Consider the following 15,499-nt stretch of genomic DNA (forward strand, 5'->3'; position numbering starts at 1 on the left):
TTGCGGGAAATTTTACAAGAAAAACAAAACTAAAAAACAATTCTTTTTTCAACAAACAAACTGGAAGAGAGAAAAAAGGATGGTGGAACCATGGATTAAAAGACATGCAAGAGACACATCAAACAACTGCAATTGGATCCAATTCAAACAAGCAAACATTTATATATATCAAGGAATCTGAATGCTGACTAGTAATGCTGACTAGTTATTTGATGATACTAAGAAATTATAGCTATTTTTTAGGTGTGTTAATAGTACAGTGATTATATTTTTTAAAAAGAGCCTGTACCAGAGCACCTGGGTGGCATCTGTCTTTTAAGCATCTGACTCTTGATTTCAGCTCAGGTCATGATCTCAGGGTAGTGAGACTGAGCCCCACGTTAGGCTCCATGCTGGGCATGGAGTCTGCTTAAGAGTCTCTCTCTTCTCTTTCTACCCTGCTTGCCCTATCCTCTCTCTCTCTCTCTCTCTCTCTCTCTAAAAAAAAACCCTAAAACAAAACAAAACAAAACAAAACTGTACCTTTTCAAAATAAATTCTAAAATATTTACTGGTAATTGCTATCTGGGATTTGATTTGCTTGAAAATAATCTAGGGGTGGTGAGAAGCAGCTAGGAGTACTCATGATACAGGGTTGGCCATGGGTTGATAACTATTAGAGGTAGTTGATAGGGTATATGGGTTCATTGTATTATTTGCTCTCCTTTTACATGTGTTTGAAGTTTCCCATAACAAAAATGTAAAAAAAAAAAAAAATCATCCCCTGAACATTCTTTCTAAGGAAGTTACTCACTAGCACTCAATCGCGTGCTCTAGCAGTTACCAAGAGAAAAATCCAACATTCAGAAACAGTACATCTAATGGAGGGAGCAGTGAAAGGAAGTCTCACGATGGGAGCGCAGAGCTGTGCCCAAGCAGGGACAGCCTGGGCTGGCTTGACCAGAGATGTGGGGGGTTGGGGAGGGACTGACTAGAATAGGGAGTATGATCGATGGCTCGGGAAATTCACAGAACACAAAGAAAGAAAAGACAGTGACATTTCCAGAAAAACAAAAAGCAGACAAGAACAGCAGAGTCAAATATGAAGCAAACTGAGACATAGCATAGACATGAGCTGCACTGAACAGTTTTTCGTGGTTATTCTAAAGTAAACAAACAACATTTTTTTTGTTGTTTTTGTTTTTTTGTTTTTGTTTTCTTGCCTTTTTAGAATCAACTTGGAAAAAATTTATGGGAGATTTCACTATGGTTAAATGGAAAATAAACATAATAAAAATGCATAAGGTACAGAATGGTTGGGGCAGAGAAGGTGGATGATAGGCTAGGAGCTCTAATGTTCCCATCTTACAAAGGGATAGGTTAATGGTAAACTTGTTCAAGATTGATAGGCAAGAAGTTAAGGTTTAAGTATACTTTTTGAAATTTCAAAACAAGCCTGAGGAGGAACTGCAAATAGTCTGGTAATGGAGAAGAGAGACAAAGGTAATAGAAGTCAATGAAACCTTATATATGCCCTACTATACTAGGATATTCAAGATTGATAAATCAAGAAGCTTCAGTATAAGCATACTATTTGGGGATATAGAGATAACCACCAGAAGTACAAGACTCAGAACTGCTGAAAATGTCTGTAGGAAGGAAGCCCAGGATGGGGAAGACTATGTTGGAGCACTACTGCTTTCCATGATAAGCTTCTCTGGGTATGTATTGCTTTGATCAGTAGCTACATTATAGGGGGTCTTGTGAGCCATTTAAAATAGTTTAGAGTTTTACACAGACAACCAGGTTATATGATTAGATCTGTGTTCTAATTGGACCCCTCTGGCTGCAGGCAGAGAATGGAATGGAGGCAAGCCAGAAGGTGGAGGTGTGAGGGAGTAGGGGCAGAGCAGGGCAGGAGGACAGCTGCAGATGTCCAGACTGATGATGGCCTGGCATAGGAACAGAGAGAGCTGGATGGATGGATTCAAGAGGTACTAAAGAAGGTTTGGAAGAATCATGCCAGCTGCGTGAGTGATGGTCCCTTTTACGAGCTGGAGAACCCTGGGGGTGGGGCAAGAGGGTTTGAGAAGAAGATAACCAGTTTAGTTTGGACACGTTCAGTTTGAGTCATCAAGGATGTGTGAGGCCTTTCATAGTCTGGCACCAACCACCCTCTCCAACCTGTTTCTGCACTCAGCAACCCTCTGCCATCCCTACCCCTGTTCTCTTATCACCCTGAGTTTCTTGCTGTTCCATAAGCATACTATATATATATATATATATATATATATATATATATATATATATATGTCTTTGCTCATGCCAATGCTTCTGGTGAGAATGCCTTCCTTCTCCCTTCTCAGTCTGCAGTTTCTGATTATTACTCAGCTCACATTTCTTGTCTTCTCAGAAAACCTTCAGATTCTCCTAAGAAGCGCTCCATCCTCTGGGTGCCCCAGCATGCTAACAGATTTTGTCTAGCTCTGAGCACATCCTCCCATAAATCTCTTTTTCATATGTCTACTTTCCCTACCAGGCAATTGTTTCATAGGGGATAGGAACTGTCACCTATTATCCTTCAAGTTAGAAATATGAAGATATTTCACCTAGTTTGTCAACTCTCTCAGCTTGGTGATGACTACTTGGAATGCCATGTTGCAGATGATTTTGGACAAATGCAGGTGGTACAAGGTGTGGTGGGGTTCTGGGAAAGTAAAAGTCTGTCATGGGAGGAGAAGGAACAGGGAGGAACCAGGAGTTCATTGAATGAACTATCAAGAAACATCCCTCCCCAGGTGCCTGAGTGGCTCAATCTATAAAGTGTCTGACTCTTGATTTTAGCTCAGGTCATGATGTCAGGGTTGTGGGATAGAGTCCTGCATTGGGCTCTGTACTCAGCAGGGAGTCTGCCTGAGACTTTCTCTGCCCCAGTGTCCTCCCCCCATGCTCTCTCTCTGAATAAATAAAATCTTAAAAGATTTTGATAAAAAAAAAAGAACACCCCTCCCAAATGGAGTAAAAAGAATCTTCTGGCCTGCCATCTCATCACTTAGAATGCCTCACAGACTGAGGGGCCTACCTTGGGGTCTGGATAGCTTTATACTATCTGGGAATTTTTTCCTCCCAACATTTGACCTGGACGCTAAGACTTTCCAATATGCAGCCACACCATGGGATTTAGTTGAGACATGCCTGGGCCAGATCCCTTCACAGCCCTGGGTCATCTGAGCCCTACAGACCTGAAGAAAGCCATTTCAGGATGCAATCTTCCAGTCCTGGAGGATTTGGATAAATCCTCCAGTTTTTTCTAACCTTCTCTATCAGTATCCTATAGCTGACATAACAAATTATCACATACAGTGTGACTTAAAACAACAGAAATGTATTTTCTCACAGTTCTGGAGACCAGAAATCTAAGACCCAGGCATGAGCAGGCTGCACTTCCCCAAATTCAGCAGGAGAGACTCCTGCCTTGCCTCTTTCAGCTTCTACTACCACCAGGCATTCCTTGGCTTCCTTGCCTGCATCGCTCCCATCTCTGGCTCTGTCTTAACATGACCTTCTCCTTTTCTCTGTCTTCTCTTCTGTCTCTTATAAGGACACCTGTCATTGGATTTGGCACCCAACAGATAACTTGGGATGCTCTCATCTTGAGACCCTTAGTTTAATTTTATCCGTGATAACCCTTTTTCCAAATAAGGTCACTTTCATGAGTTCTGGGACATAGACATATCTCTTTTGGAGGGCCACCATTCAATCCCCTACACCTTCTGAATGGAAAGTGACCAATAAGACACAGGATTTGATAATTTTGAGACATAAACAATTTCTTTTAATGAGGGCATAAACAATGTTCTTTAAAAATGTAGACAGAATAGTGAAAAACTATCACAAAGAAGCAGCAGAAAAAAAAAAAAAAAAACCCAAGCCTCACTAACATTACCATGATTGTTTTTGTCTTCACTGTGACAGCCACACAGAAGGCTCTGTGCAGACTGTGGCCTTATTGTCTCTCCCCTGGAAAGTTTCTAAGGCCCAGTATGTTGAGCTCTGAAGACAGAAGAACATTGTGACATTTTGCCCAAAAGTTCCAGTTAAAAAAGAATGGATTCTTTTGCCCAGGAAATTCTATCATCATTGGTAAAGAAGAGAAAGATCGGGAAAGGATGGAGAGAGGAAGGAACCCAGCGCCAAGCTGCAGCTGAGGGTTTCTCTCTTTCTGAGAGAAATCCTCAATTGTCTGTGTTTTTGAGACTGGGTGGGGAAGTGGAACCTTTCCTCCTGCTGAGCACCACCAAGCACTTCTGTATTTTTTCCCTTGCTCTTGCTCCAGCCATTTCATCTGGAACTGAAGCCTGCAGGGTTAGTGTAGCTTGTGTTCTAGCCGTGCTATACTCACCTCCATTCAATCCATATCTGAAAAGGTAACCAGAAGTTTATATTCAGAAAAGTCCAAAAAGAGCAGATCTCTTCTGGCCTCACTCCTCACTCTGGCAATAATGGGCCTCTTGAACCAAGGTAACCCACCATAACATGTCCAAATGGGTTACCCCCAGGTGGGAGCCAGCTTTATGGACAGTAACTGCCCCATTTTGCAAAGGAACAAAGTGATGAGAGTCACTGTCATGTGACAAGCTGTTACTGTTTCAGCATTATCAGTAGTTATTGAACACATTAAGTAACCACTGATTAGTTATTGAGGACAGCATCCTCTGAGCCCACTCTGAATCAGAAAAATCAAAGCAATGAAAGTCACTATCATGTGACAGATTGTCACCATTCCATTATTAGCAATATTTATGGAACACTTAGCATTATGTCCCAACAGGTGACACATAGCATCTCACTCCCAGGAGCCTGAGCCATCTCAGGAGTAGGAATATTGGAAATAATATAGGAAAAGGACCTGTGTTATCCTCGTTCCCATTTAGCAATCCTTGTGTTTCACTGATGCACAGTCAGATAAGTAAAGCCCATGCTGTTAATGACCTGTTCCCCAGACCACACAGCCTCAGAGGCAGGGTTCATCTTCCTGTTTCTTGCCCATTGTTCAGTGTCACCAATTATTACTCTGAGGACTGTTAATAAAACTGTTCACCATTTATTTAGCTGATAGTCTTGCAGCAGCAAGCAAGCAAGTAAGTCTTGAAGCAGCAAGCAAATCTTGAAGCAAGTGCTCAGCAAGCAAGCTGAGCACCTGGAACTAGCCCTTTGGCTGATTGTCCATCCCACAACCCACCTGTCACTTCCAACCACCACCCAACTGCACACCTCAGTTTGACTCCTCCCCCAACACATCCCCTCTAGAAGGGTCTCAACCAATGCATAACTTTCAGGCTCTGTATAACTTACTTCAAATTAGTTTATTTGGAGCTCTCCATTAATGAGCTCTTAGAATCACTGACTAGGAAATTGGATGAGTTTGTATCTATGAATTCTTTCTACCTTTAGCCATGTTGTTACATGGAAGGCAAGTTAAACATAATATATTACATAGTATACATAGTAGTATATATAGTACAAGAGTTCAGAGATTTAAACTGTTTCCACCTGTCCATCTTTAAAGCCAGATGTTGGTGGATTTCTCATTTTCATACACTTGGTGCTGTCTTCTCAAAGCCCTCTTGAATGGGGAAGTCCATAGTGGAAGGGCTGTTTTGGGTTGCTGTTTTATTCACTCTGACCCAAGCAGGGACTCCACTTTATGATTAAGGAAATGGTTAAAGTAGCACTTTGCAGGCCTCTGGAACTAAGCTCTCCTAATTTAGACACTGACTCCCTTGAAAATAAAAAGGAGTCCCAAAATGTCCCTCTGGGGGGGGTAAACATATTTTTTAATCAAAACTCATCTATGAGAATAAAATAGGCCAAGAAGGAATGACTAAAGGCAGAAAATGACCACATCTGCTCATGATTTGCCTACCATGGACAGTTTTCCGAGTGTCCACAGACTAGACCTACTGGTGCTCTAACAACCCACCGAGCACATCTGCAGAATCTGGTAAGCATCCTGAGAAATGGATCTCAGATATAATGAAGGATGTGACACTTGTCACTAGGATTTAAATTTTTTTTTTTTATGATAGTTACAGAGAGAGAGAGAGAGAGAGAGAGAGAGGCAGAGACACAGGCAGAGGGAGAAGCAGGCTCCACGCGCCGGGAGCCCGATGTGGGATTCGATCCCGGGTCTCCAGGATCGCGCCCTGGGCCAAAGGCAGGCGCCAAACCGCTGCGCCACCCAGGGATCCCGTCACCAGGATTAGCCAAACTGTGGAAGGAGCCTCGGTGTCCAAAAAAAGATGAATGGATAAAGAAGATGTGGTTTATGTATACAATGGAATATTACTCAGCTATTAGAAATGACAAATACCCACCATTTGCTTCAACGTGGATGGAACTGGAGGGTATTATGCTGAGTGAAGTAAGTCAGTCGGAGAAGGACAAACATTATATGTTCTCATTCATTTGGGGAATATAAATAATAGTGAAAGGGAATAGAAGGGAAGGGAGAAGAAATGTGTGGGAAATATCAGAAAGGGAGACAGAACATAAAGACTGCTAACTCTGGGAAACGAACTAGGGGTGGTAGAAGGGGAGGAGGGCGGGGGGTGGGAGTGAATGGGTGACGGGCACTGGGTGTTATTCTGTATGTTAGTAAATCGAACACCAATAAAAAAAAATAAAAAAAATAAAAAAAAAAAAGAAATAAAGATAGTCCCTCAACCTTGAAGAAAAGGGAACTATACAAGTCACAGGCATGAGAAAGAGGCCCTTTTTGCTCCCTCTGAGCTGGTAAGCAAGAACAAAACATGATTTATTCCGGAAGTCATGACTGCAAAAGCTTGCTATCTGGGCAAAGTCCCTTTACAGCCGTTCTGGGGAGACCATCGTCCTCATATCCTTGGAGCTCCTGCTGACTGGGGCCCCAGACACTCTTCTTTACTGATGATGATGCATGGTGAGACACCAGGAGGCAGAGGAGCCAGACTGTGGTGGATGAAGCCTAATGTAAGGGGCCTATTCTTGTCCCATTATGGGGGCGAGACAGTCACAAACATGAAACATCCACTCTGGGTCTCTGTGGAGCCCAGACATAGAGTTCAAGGGATATTGTATGTTGGAATAGGCAACACAATATAACAAAACAAAACAAAACAATACATTATGGAATACAGAGCATGGGGGATTTAAAATTTTACATTTATTTTTAAATGTGGCTTTAAAAAATACAAAGGGCCATCTATGCTGACTTTCAAATTTAAGATACTGAGATAGAAGCAAACACTTGAAAGATAGGAAAAATGAAATAGATATGAGATTTGAGAGAAATGAGATAGAAAACAAATGTCTGTTGCTTCCTCCAAATTCAAGACACATAAAATTTTACCCTTGCTATAAATGTACATTTTATATTTGATTTTCCTAATATTTATGAGAAAACTACTGAGTCACTGGAAGAATTGATTTGATGGCCTCACTGTCAGGAGGGCACCGAACTTTAAAAGTAGCCTGGGGAATTGGATGTCATTGGCACACTTGCCCTGATGTTTGCCAAATTATAAATGCATCACTTAAAATATTAAAGTGGAGTATGTTCAGATGCACAAGTGTAAAGGTTTAAGCTAGACTTTTATATGAGTTTTCTCCTTATTAAACATTCAGAACATCGCTTCTAAGTAATTGGTGAGCTAATTTTAAATGGTAAATGAGTACAAATTAGTATTGGGCTCAGCCAATAATAAGCTGTGACCTTGGTTACATTGCTTTGTATAGCTCAGAGCCTGAAGCCTGTCAAGCACTGTCAATAAACTTTGCTTGTACCAGCAACTCCTTTTCAATCAGTATTTAATCCGTTGTCTATTCTTGGTGATCACAGTCAGAACGAGTTCAAACCGCATAAGTCAGTAATGATCTTTAACAGAGGGTTCTTCTCCCGCCTCCTCTTAGAGAGAGGAGGCAGTAACAAAATTCCAGCTCGATTGAGGCTCCACTTCCTATGAGATCATAGAATAATTTTTCTGAGGCACCAGCAATTTGTCATATGAAAAGTAGCTATGGAAATGAAAATCACAATGAAGGGAACGTGACTAAAAATTAAAACAGGCAGTATAATGCAAATTCTGCTTCTGAAATAGCTTTGGCATCTATTCCTATCTTTCTGCCCTGCTGCCGTAGCTCATTGTCTCCGTCTCTCCCAAGGACGTGCCATCACCTCCAGCAGTGCCACTCCTCCATCCCTTCACCACACATGCATCAGTTATAGCAGGCAGGCCGCAAAGCAGCATGGGTTATAAAATAATGGGTGCTCTAATGCCACCTGCACTGAACAAATACATGGCTGTGTTTATACCTAGGGAGGTAGATAAAAAGCTTCATAGAATAAGCCAACAAATATTAGGAATGCTTCTCAAACATGTGATCTATTTTGTTAATTTGGAAATTATTGGAATTTGGGAAAACATAATCATGAATTCTATAATCAAAAAATAATTAGGGGCACCTGGGTGGCTCGGTCAGTTAAGCGTCTGCCTTTAGCTCAGGTCATGATCCCAGAATTCTGGGATCTAGCCCTGCTTAGGGCTCTCTGCTCAGGAGGGAGTCTGCTTCTCCTTCTCCCTCTGGTCTTGTTCTCTCTCTTTCTCTCTGTCTCGAATACATGCATGCGCCTGCACATGCCCTTGTACTCTAATAAATAAAATCTTAAAAAAAAAAAGAAAAGAAAATTAAAATATATCGAGAACTGATGGTTACCAGAGGGGAGGTGGGTGGGAGAATAGGTGAAATAGGCGATGGGGATTAAGTAGGGCACTTGTGATGAGTATCAAGTGATGTATAGAACTGTTGAATCACTATATTGTACACCTGAAACTAATACAACACTGTATGTTAACTAATGGAATTAAAATCTTAAAGAAATGAACCCATCATTTTTGGAGAACAAAGAAAAGAAAAAAGAATTGAAGCTACTTTTTAAAAAGAAAAAAGAAAGCAAGCATTCCACAGCAATCTACTGCAAACAGGATAAAGTGCAAAGTATAATTTAAGGTCCTCTATCCATGACCCCAGATTACTTCCCTGACATTATCTTCTGTACCTCTAACACGTAACTTAAACAGAAAACACACTAGACTGTTTACCCTGAATTCAGTCTTCACTGTCCAACTTGCAAACCCTTGCCTATCTTGTGCATATGCAAATTCGGCCTGCCTCCTGAAGACTTCCTCATGGGTCTTTTAGAAGCTGTGCACTGGTAAGCCTGCAGAGCATTGATTTCATCTGAATGTAACATAATTAACTGTTTTTCTCTCTTCCACTAAGCAGTAAGCTCTCCACAGGCAGGTTGCGCCTTCTCCCCTGAGCACCTGGCTCACTGCTTTGCACCCAAAGATAGTCAATAGATGTTTGTTGAAATAGATCATAGAAGTGAGGAGGATGGGCAGCCTGAGTGGTTCAGCGGTTTAGCGCGGCCTTCAGCCCAGGGCGTGATCCTGGAGACCCAGGATCGAGTCCCGCTTTGGGCCCCCGCATGGAGCCTGCTTCTCCCTCTGCCTGTGTCTCTGCCACGCTCTCTCTCATTAATAAATAAAATCTTAAAAAAAAAAAAAAAAAGGAGGAGGAGGATGCCCCTGGGGCAGCTGCAAAAGACTTTGCAAGGGTGCGATTTGAGTTGGATTTGAAGAAAAGGTAATATTCAGACATAAATGATAGCTGATTACAGTTATCATTGCATGATTAAAAACACAGGGACTTCTTCAAGGGCATTGTTACCATTCTGATGTAGACTGCTTAATATTACAGAGTAAGTTGATCCTACACGTTCTCCTTTAAATGGGAGATGTATCTTCATATTTTGAACTAGCATTCTTAAGCTACAAGGATACAGTATTTACAATAAAAAAAACTAGTCATCAATAAAATTAAAAGGCAAATGACAAACTGGGAAAATCTGGACAATGTATATAATAAAAGGTTAATAACTACATATCAACAGGAAGATATTAATGGATAAAGGGGGGGAAAGGTAAATCACAAAAGAAAAAATCCAAATAGACAATAAGTGGGGGGAAGTTTAACATCACTAGTAATAAAAAGTAGAGTGAGCTACAACTTTTCACCTTCCAAACTGACAAATTAAAAGATGCTACTCAATACCATTGAGGGAAAGACAAGGTACTTTTACAGGACTGTAACTTTTCTGGAAAACAATCTAGCGTTAAGTTTCAAGAGGTTTTTTTTTTTTTTTTTTTTTTTTTTTTTAAAGATTTTATTTATTCATGACAGACACAGGCAGAGGGAGAAGCAGGCTCTAGGCAGAGAGCCCCACGCGGGACTGGATCCTGGGTCTCCAGGATCACACCCCAGGCAGCAGGCGGCGCCAAACCGCTGCGCCACCGGGGCTGCCCCAAGTTTCAAGAGTTTTGAAAAGAATTCCCTCTGACCTAGTAATTCTACTGGTAGGATTCTATCCTAAGGAATTAATCAGAAATGTGCACAAAGTTTTATATATGAGCACCACTATTCACAAGAATTAAAAACTGGAAACAATTTAGACTACTAACTATAAGAAAATAAGCGTAATACTATATTTATCTGATGCTATAGTAAAAATCATATATATTTAAAGAATAGATATTGTCATTGAGGAAAATGCTCACAATATAATAAAAAGTGGGAGAAAAAAGATTAAATCGTATGCATTTAAGGACTGAAGACAGAAATTGCCCTGGGAAATGGGATTGGGAAAAGGATGGCCTTTCACATTTTACTGTTTTCTTTTTTGTTTTGGTCATTAATAGTGGTATAATCATTGCTATACAATTTGAATGCTTACTTTGGGCCAAGCGTTGCTTTAAGTCTCTTGTGTTTATTTTCTTAATTCTCACAACAATCTGATGAGGTAGGCATTATTATCATCCCCACTTTATAGATAAGAAAACTGAGGCACAGAGAGGTCAATCAAGTAAGCCAAGGTAGAGCTATGATTCGAGTGTGCAATTATGATCCCAGGCTTATTCTCTTAAACTACTAAGAAATGGTACCTCTGATTATATACTTGTAGTAAGGTGTTTGTAAGTTAAGAAACTGATCCCATTTTTCGCCCCTGGTGGTTTACTCAGCCAAAAAGCTTCTTCTCCTACCTAGCTGCATAACTACCTGATCTCTTCAAGTCCTTAGTCCTTATATAATTGGGACCTTTAAATGAGTCGTGCCCTGAACACAAGGTGCAAAATTGCAATCTGACCCCCCTGTCTTACTGTTTTATTTTTCCATTGTATTTATCTAGCATATTACAGAATTTTCAGATTCACCATATTATTTCCATTCCCCCTTCCCTGCCACGTGAGCTCCACTGGATTAGGGGTTTTTATCTCTCTTGCTAACTGATGTATTACAGCCGGAAAAGGTACTGGCCCAAATTAGGTGCTCAACAAATATTTGTGTCTTAAATGAAAAAATTTAAATATAGCATGATTACCATTTCGCTTTTTATTCTAAAACAAAAAAACATGTATGCACGTGTGTATGGAAGGAAGAAGAAAAATGTTTCAAAATGTTAATGGTGATTTCAAGTGATAGTTCTCCTTTGTATCTTTCTGTGGTTTTATTTTCAAACTTCCATGTGAAAATGTACTATCTCATCATGAAACAACTGCTTTTTTAAAACATCCCTTCTAAACCTTGGGTAACATGCATGGCCACTGTCTCAGCTGCAAATTGCAAGATGCCCTTTCCCTGTGCGAAACGCGGTCAACGCAGTCGACAATCGGAGCGGTATCGATGAACAAATAATTGCTGTTAAATAACCTCCCGGTATTTTTGTGGTGGCGAGCTATTCCTTAAGGAAAGAAAAAGCGTCGCCTCTCCCGGTCGACCACGGCATCCCTGGGGAGCACACCCACCTGGCAACCGGGCGCCCGCTGAAGCGTGGCACTGCGCCTTTAATTCCCGTGGGGGAGGGGGCGGCGGATAATTTCCGCTCCCCCCTCCCGCCGCGGTCCCGGTGGCAGCTGTCACCTGTAAGGGAGCACCGAGCACGGGGGATGGAGCCCGGCGCCCATCGGACGCAGTACGAAGGCAGAAACCTACCCCGGAGGCGGGGGGTGCACGATGCGGCCCCCCGCACCTTCCTCCAGGAGGCCCCCGGGCGGCACGGCGCGGGCGTGACCAAGGTCCAGCTTCAGGGACACGCCCGTCGCGCCTCGGTGGAAACGGTCGGGTGAGCCTGGCCGGGGAGGACGTGGCCCCCGGAGCCCCCCGCCCCCGCCCCCGCCCCCGCCCGTCCCAGCGGCCGCCGCGGCGTGCACCTGCCCCTGCCGGCAGCCGGGAGCGCGGGGCGCGGGGGCGCGGCGGCCCGGGCCCCCGCGGGGCTGCGCTGACCATGGCGCTGGCCGCCGCCGCCGCCGCCGCCGCCGCCGGGGTGAGCCAGGCGGCCGTGCTGGGCTTCCTGCTGGAGCACGGCGGCCAGGTGCGCAGCTGCGACCTGCTGAGCCGCTTCAAGCCCCTGCTGGAGGCCGGCGACCCGCGCGGCCGCGCCGCCCGCAGGGACCGCTTCAAGCAGTTCGTCAACGACGTGGCGGTGGTGAAGGAGTTGGACGGCGTCAAGTTCGTGGTGCTGAAGAAGAGACTGCGGCCCCGGCAGGCGGCGCGGGCCCTGCCCCCGGGCGACCCCGGCGACCCCCGGAGCACCCCCGTCTCGCCCCGGGGAGCGCCTGGCGCGGGGGCTCCATCCCCGGCCGCGCCGCCGCCGCAGCAGCCGGGGGCACTACGCGAGCACGCGGCCCTGCCCTTGGAGCCGCAGGACGCCTCTGGGCCCGCTCAGCCCCCCGCGGAGCCCGCCGAGCCCCCGGCGGGTCCCGCCCAGCCATCGGGGGGTGCCCCCGGGCCCCGGGTCCCCGCCGTTGAGCTAGCCCTGGCCCCCGAGGGGCTCTCTGCAGACGCGGCCGCGCCGCCCAGCCCGCTGTCGGGGGAGCCCCCGCCCCACGCCGCGGCGCCGGACGCGGAACCTGGGCGCGGCCCGACGGCCGAGGCGCCGCCGCCCCCCAAGCCCTGCATGCTGCCCGTGCGCTGCGTCCCGGGCCCCGCCGCGCTCCGGATCCGGGCCGAGGAGCAGGGCCTGCGGCGGCAGCTGTCGGAGGAGCCGAGCCCGCGCAGCTCCCCGCTGCTGCGGCGGCGGCTGTCGGTGGAGGAGGCCGGCCTGGGCCTGGGCCTGGGCCTGGGCCTGGGCCTGGGCCTCGGCCCCGGCCCGGGCCGCTCCCCGCACCTGAGGCGCCTGCCGCGCGCAGGCCCGCGCCTGCTAAGCCCGGACGCGGAGGAAGTGCCCGCCGCGCCGCCGCCGCCGCCGCCGCCCGCCGTGCCCCTGGAGCCCACGGAGCACGAGTGGCTGGTGCGGGCGGCGGGGGGCTGCTGGACCCACCAGCTGCACGGGCTGCTGCTGCGCGACAGCGGCCTGGCGGCCAAGCGCGACTTCATGTCGGGCTTCACGGCCCTGCACTGGGCCGCCAAGAGCGGCGACCGCGAGATGGCGCTGCAGCTGGTGGAGGTGGCGCGCCGAGGGGGCGCGCGGGTGGACGTGAACGCGCGCTCGCACGGCGGCTACACGCCGCTGCACCTGGCCGCCCTGCACGGCCGCGAGGACGCCGCCGTGCTGCTGGTGGTGCGCCTGGGCGCGCAGGTGCACGTGCGCGACCACAGCGGGCGGCGCGCCTACCAGTACCTGCCGCCCGGCGCCTCGTACGCGCTCCGCCGCCTCCTCGGCGACCCCTGCCTTCCAGGCTCTGCCGACGCCGACGCCACCGAGGCCGGCAGTGGCTCCCACGCGGCCCGGCGCCCGGTGCAGGTGGCCGCCACCATCCTCAGTTCCACCACCAGCGCGTTCCTGGGCGTCCTGGCCGACGACCTGATGCTCCAAGACCTGGCTCGAGGCATGAGGAAGTCGGGCTCCCTTAGCAAGTTCTTGGGTGCCTCGCCCACAGCTCCACGGAAAAAGACGAAGACCCGCAGCGGCCTGCCGGCTTTCCCAGAACTCTCTCGTCGACCTACTCCCGGGCCCCTGGCTGGGCTCGTGCCCAGTCTCCCGCCCCCAACCTGACGGTCCCTGAGGCCCGGCTCGGTCGATGTAACCCGGCCTGCCCCTCACAGCCGCTCAGCACCGTCTCCAGCTGCGCGCAGTGCAGCCTGTTCTAGCTCCCGCCCGAGGCTTGACCTGCCTCTGGAGATGGGAGTCAAGACGTCAGGGAGAGCCTTCTATAAAGAACTCCAGAAATCAGTCTTGAATATTGGGTCAGAGTTAAGGGCCCCCGAACGAGTGAACGCGATGCCTCTGCAACCACACACTCCCAAGCCAGAACTAGAGCAAGGGTCTCTTTAAACGTGTTCTGTTGGACTGTCAGCTTTAAGATATCCAGTGGTTTTGTAATTTGCTGCCTTTATCCTGTTTTTAAATTAAAATGAGGTAAAACAACTTTCATAATAACCTTTTGAAATTATATTTTTCCATTTTTAGGCAAAATGCTCATTTTCAATCTTTTGCTGAGTATTTTGGAATTCTATTGAAAAACAAACAAACAGGTGATCATGATCTAAAGGAAAGTAGTCCCAACCAACAAAACCCTTAAACGTTTATCTACCTCATTTTAGGCGATTCTAGAGAGACGTGAACACAGAATGTGATCATTGTGAATGTAATTCATTTCAGTTGTACTGTGAATGCTAACTATTAGGAAACAAGTGCATCTGGGGAGTAAGAATGATTTAACAGTGAGAGAAAGGAGACATTTTGGCAAATACTTGCAATTTCTGGTTGTCTTTATGATGAAATATAAACTGTCTTCGGCACTAGTGGGTGATTATTTTGATTTGGCATGAATATTTAATTTTTTAAGTATGATTTACTTGTGAATGCACCATTGTGCCATGTTTCTGAATCTTGTTTTCCAATCTGGATGTGCCTTTCAATGCAGTAGGTGAATATTTAAAGAACAACAACATGTCATAGCATTATACCAGAAAAATAATTGGTTAAATAAAAGTAGATACACTTAAAGAGCAACTATTTTATATGAAGATTCTATAGAAACAAAAAATATATCCACTTTTAAAAGCCATCTGAAAGCAAACCACTTATTCCAAAATAGCAAATACAGAATTCTTTGCTCAGTGACCTTTCAGGGATGACTTAACTTCTCTGGACCTTTGATCCTATCTGTAATGGAGAAGGTTTGCTATTACCAAGAGGTACCAGGTTCAACCCACTCTAACTATAAGGTCTCTTTTTCTGTTTTAAAGATGGGGACTCTGTTTGCTCAACCAGCCTTTTTTTTAAATATCATATTGTGGTCATGCTCTGCTTTTGCAAATCGTGTTTGCATGTCATTAGTTATATCAAATAGTTTTTGTGGCACAGGGGAGTGTGTTTTCTCCCTTCCATATATATCCTGTGTGACATTATTTAAGGCAGCCCTTAATGGAATGTTTTGATTTAAGCACTGAAATAAACAAGTCTCCCATTTTGTTCTTA

The 15,499-nt window shown here is 45.9% G+C and overlaps 1 protein-coding gene across 1 annotated transcript; it reads left to right on the forward strand.

The window, feature by feature from the left end:
• The first annotated feature begins 12,337 nt into the window (after positions 1 to 12,337).
• Positions 12,338 to 15,499, forward strand: SOWAHA (sosondowah ankyrin repeat domain family member A). Its single transcript, XM_077911642.1, has one exon. The coding sequence runs from the start codon at positions 12,362 to 12,364 to the stop codon at positions 14,069 to 14,071; it is 1,710 nt and encodes a 569-aa protein (XP_077767768.1). The 5' UTR covers positions 12,338 to 12,361; the 3' UTR covers positions 14,072 to 15,499.

Source organism: Canis aureus, chromosome 10, assembly GCF_053574225.1.
Source record: "Canis aureus isolate CA01 chromosome 10, VMU_Caureus_v.1.0, whole genome shotgun sequence".
In the NCBI taxonomy this organism is placed as follows: Eukaryota; Metazoa; Chordata; class Mammalia; order Carnivora; family Canidae; genus Canis; species Canis aureus.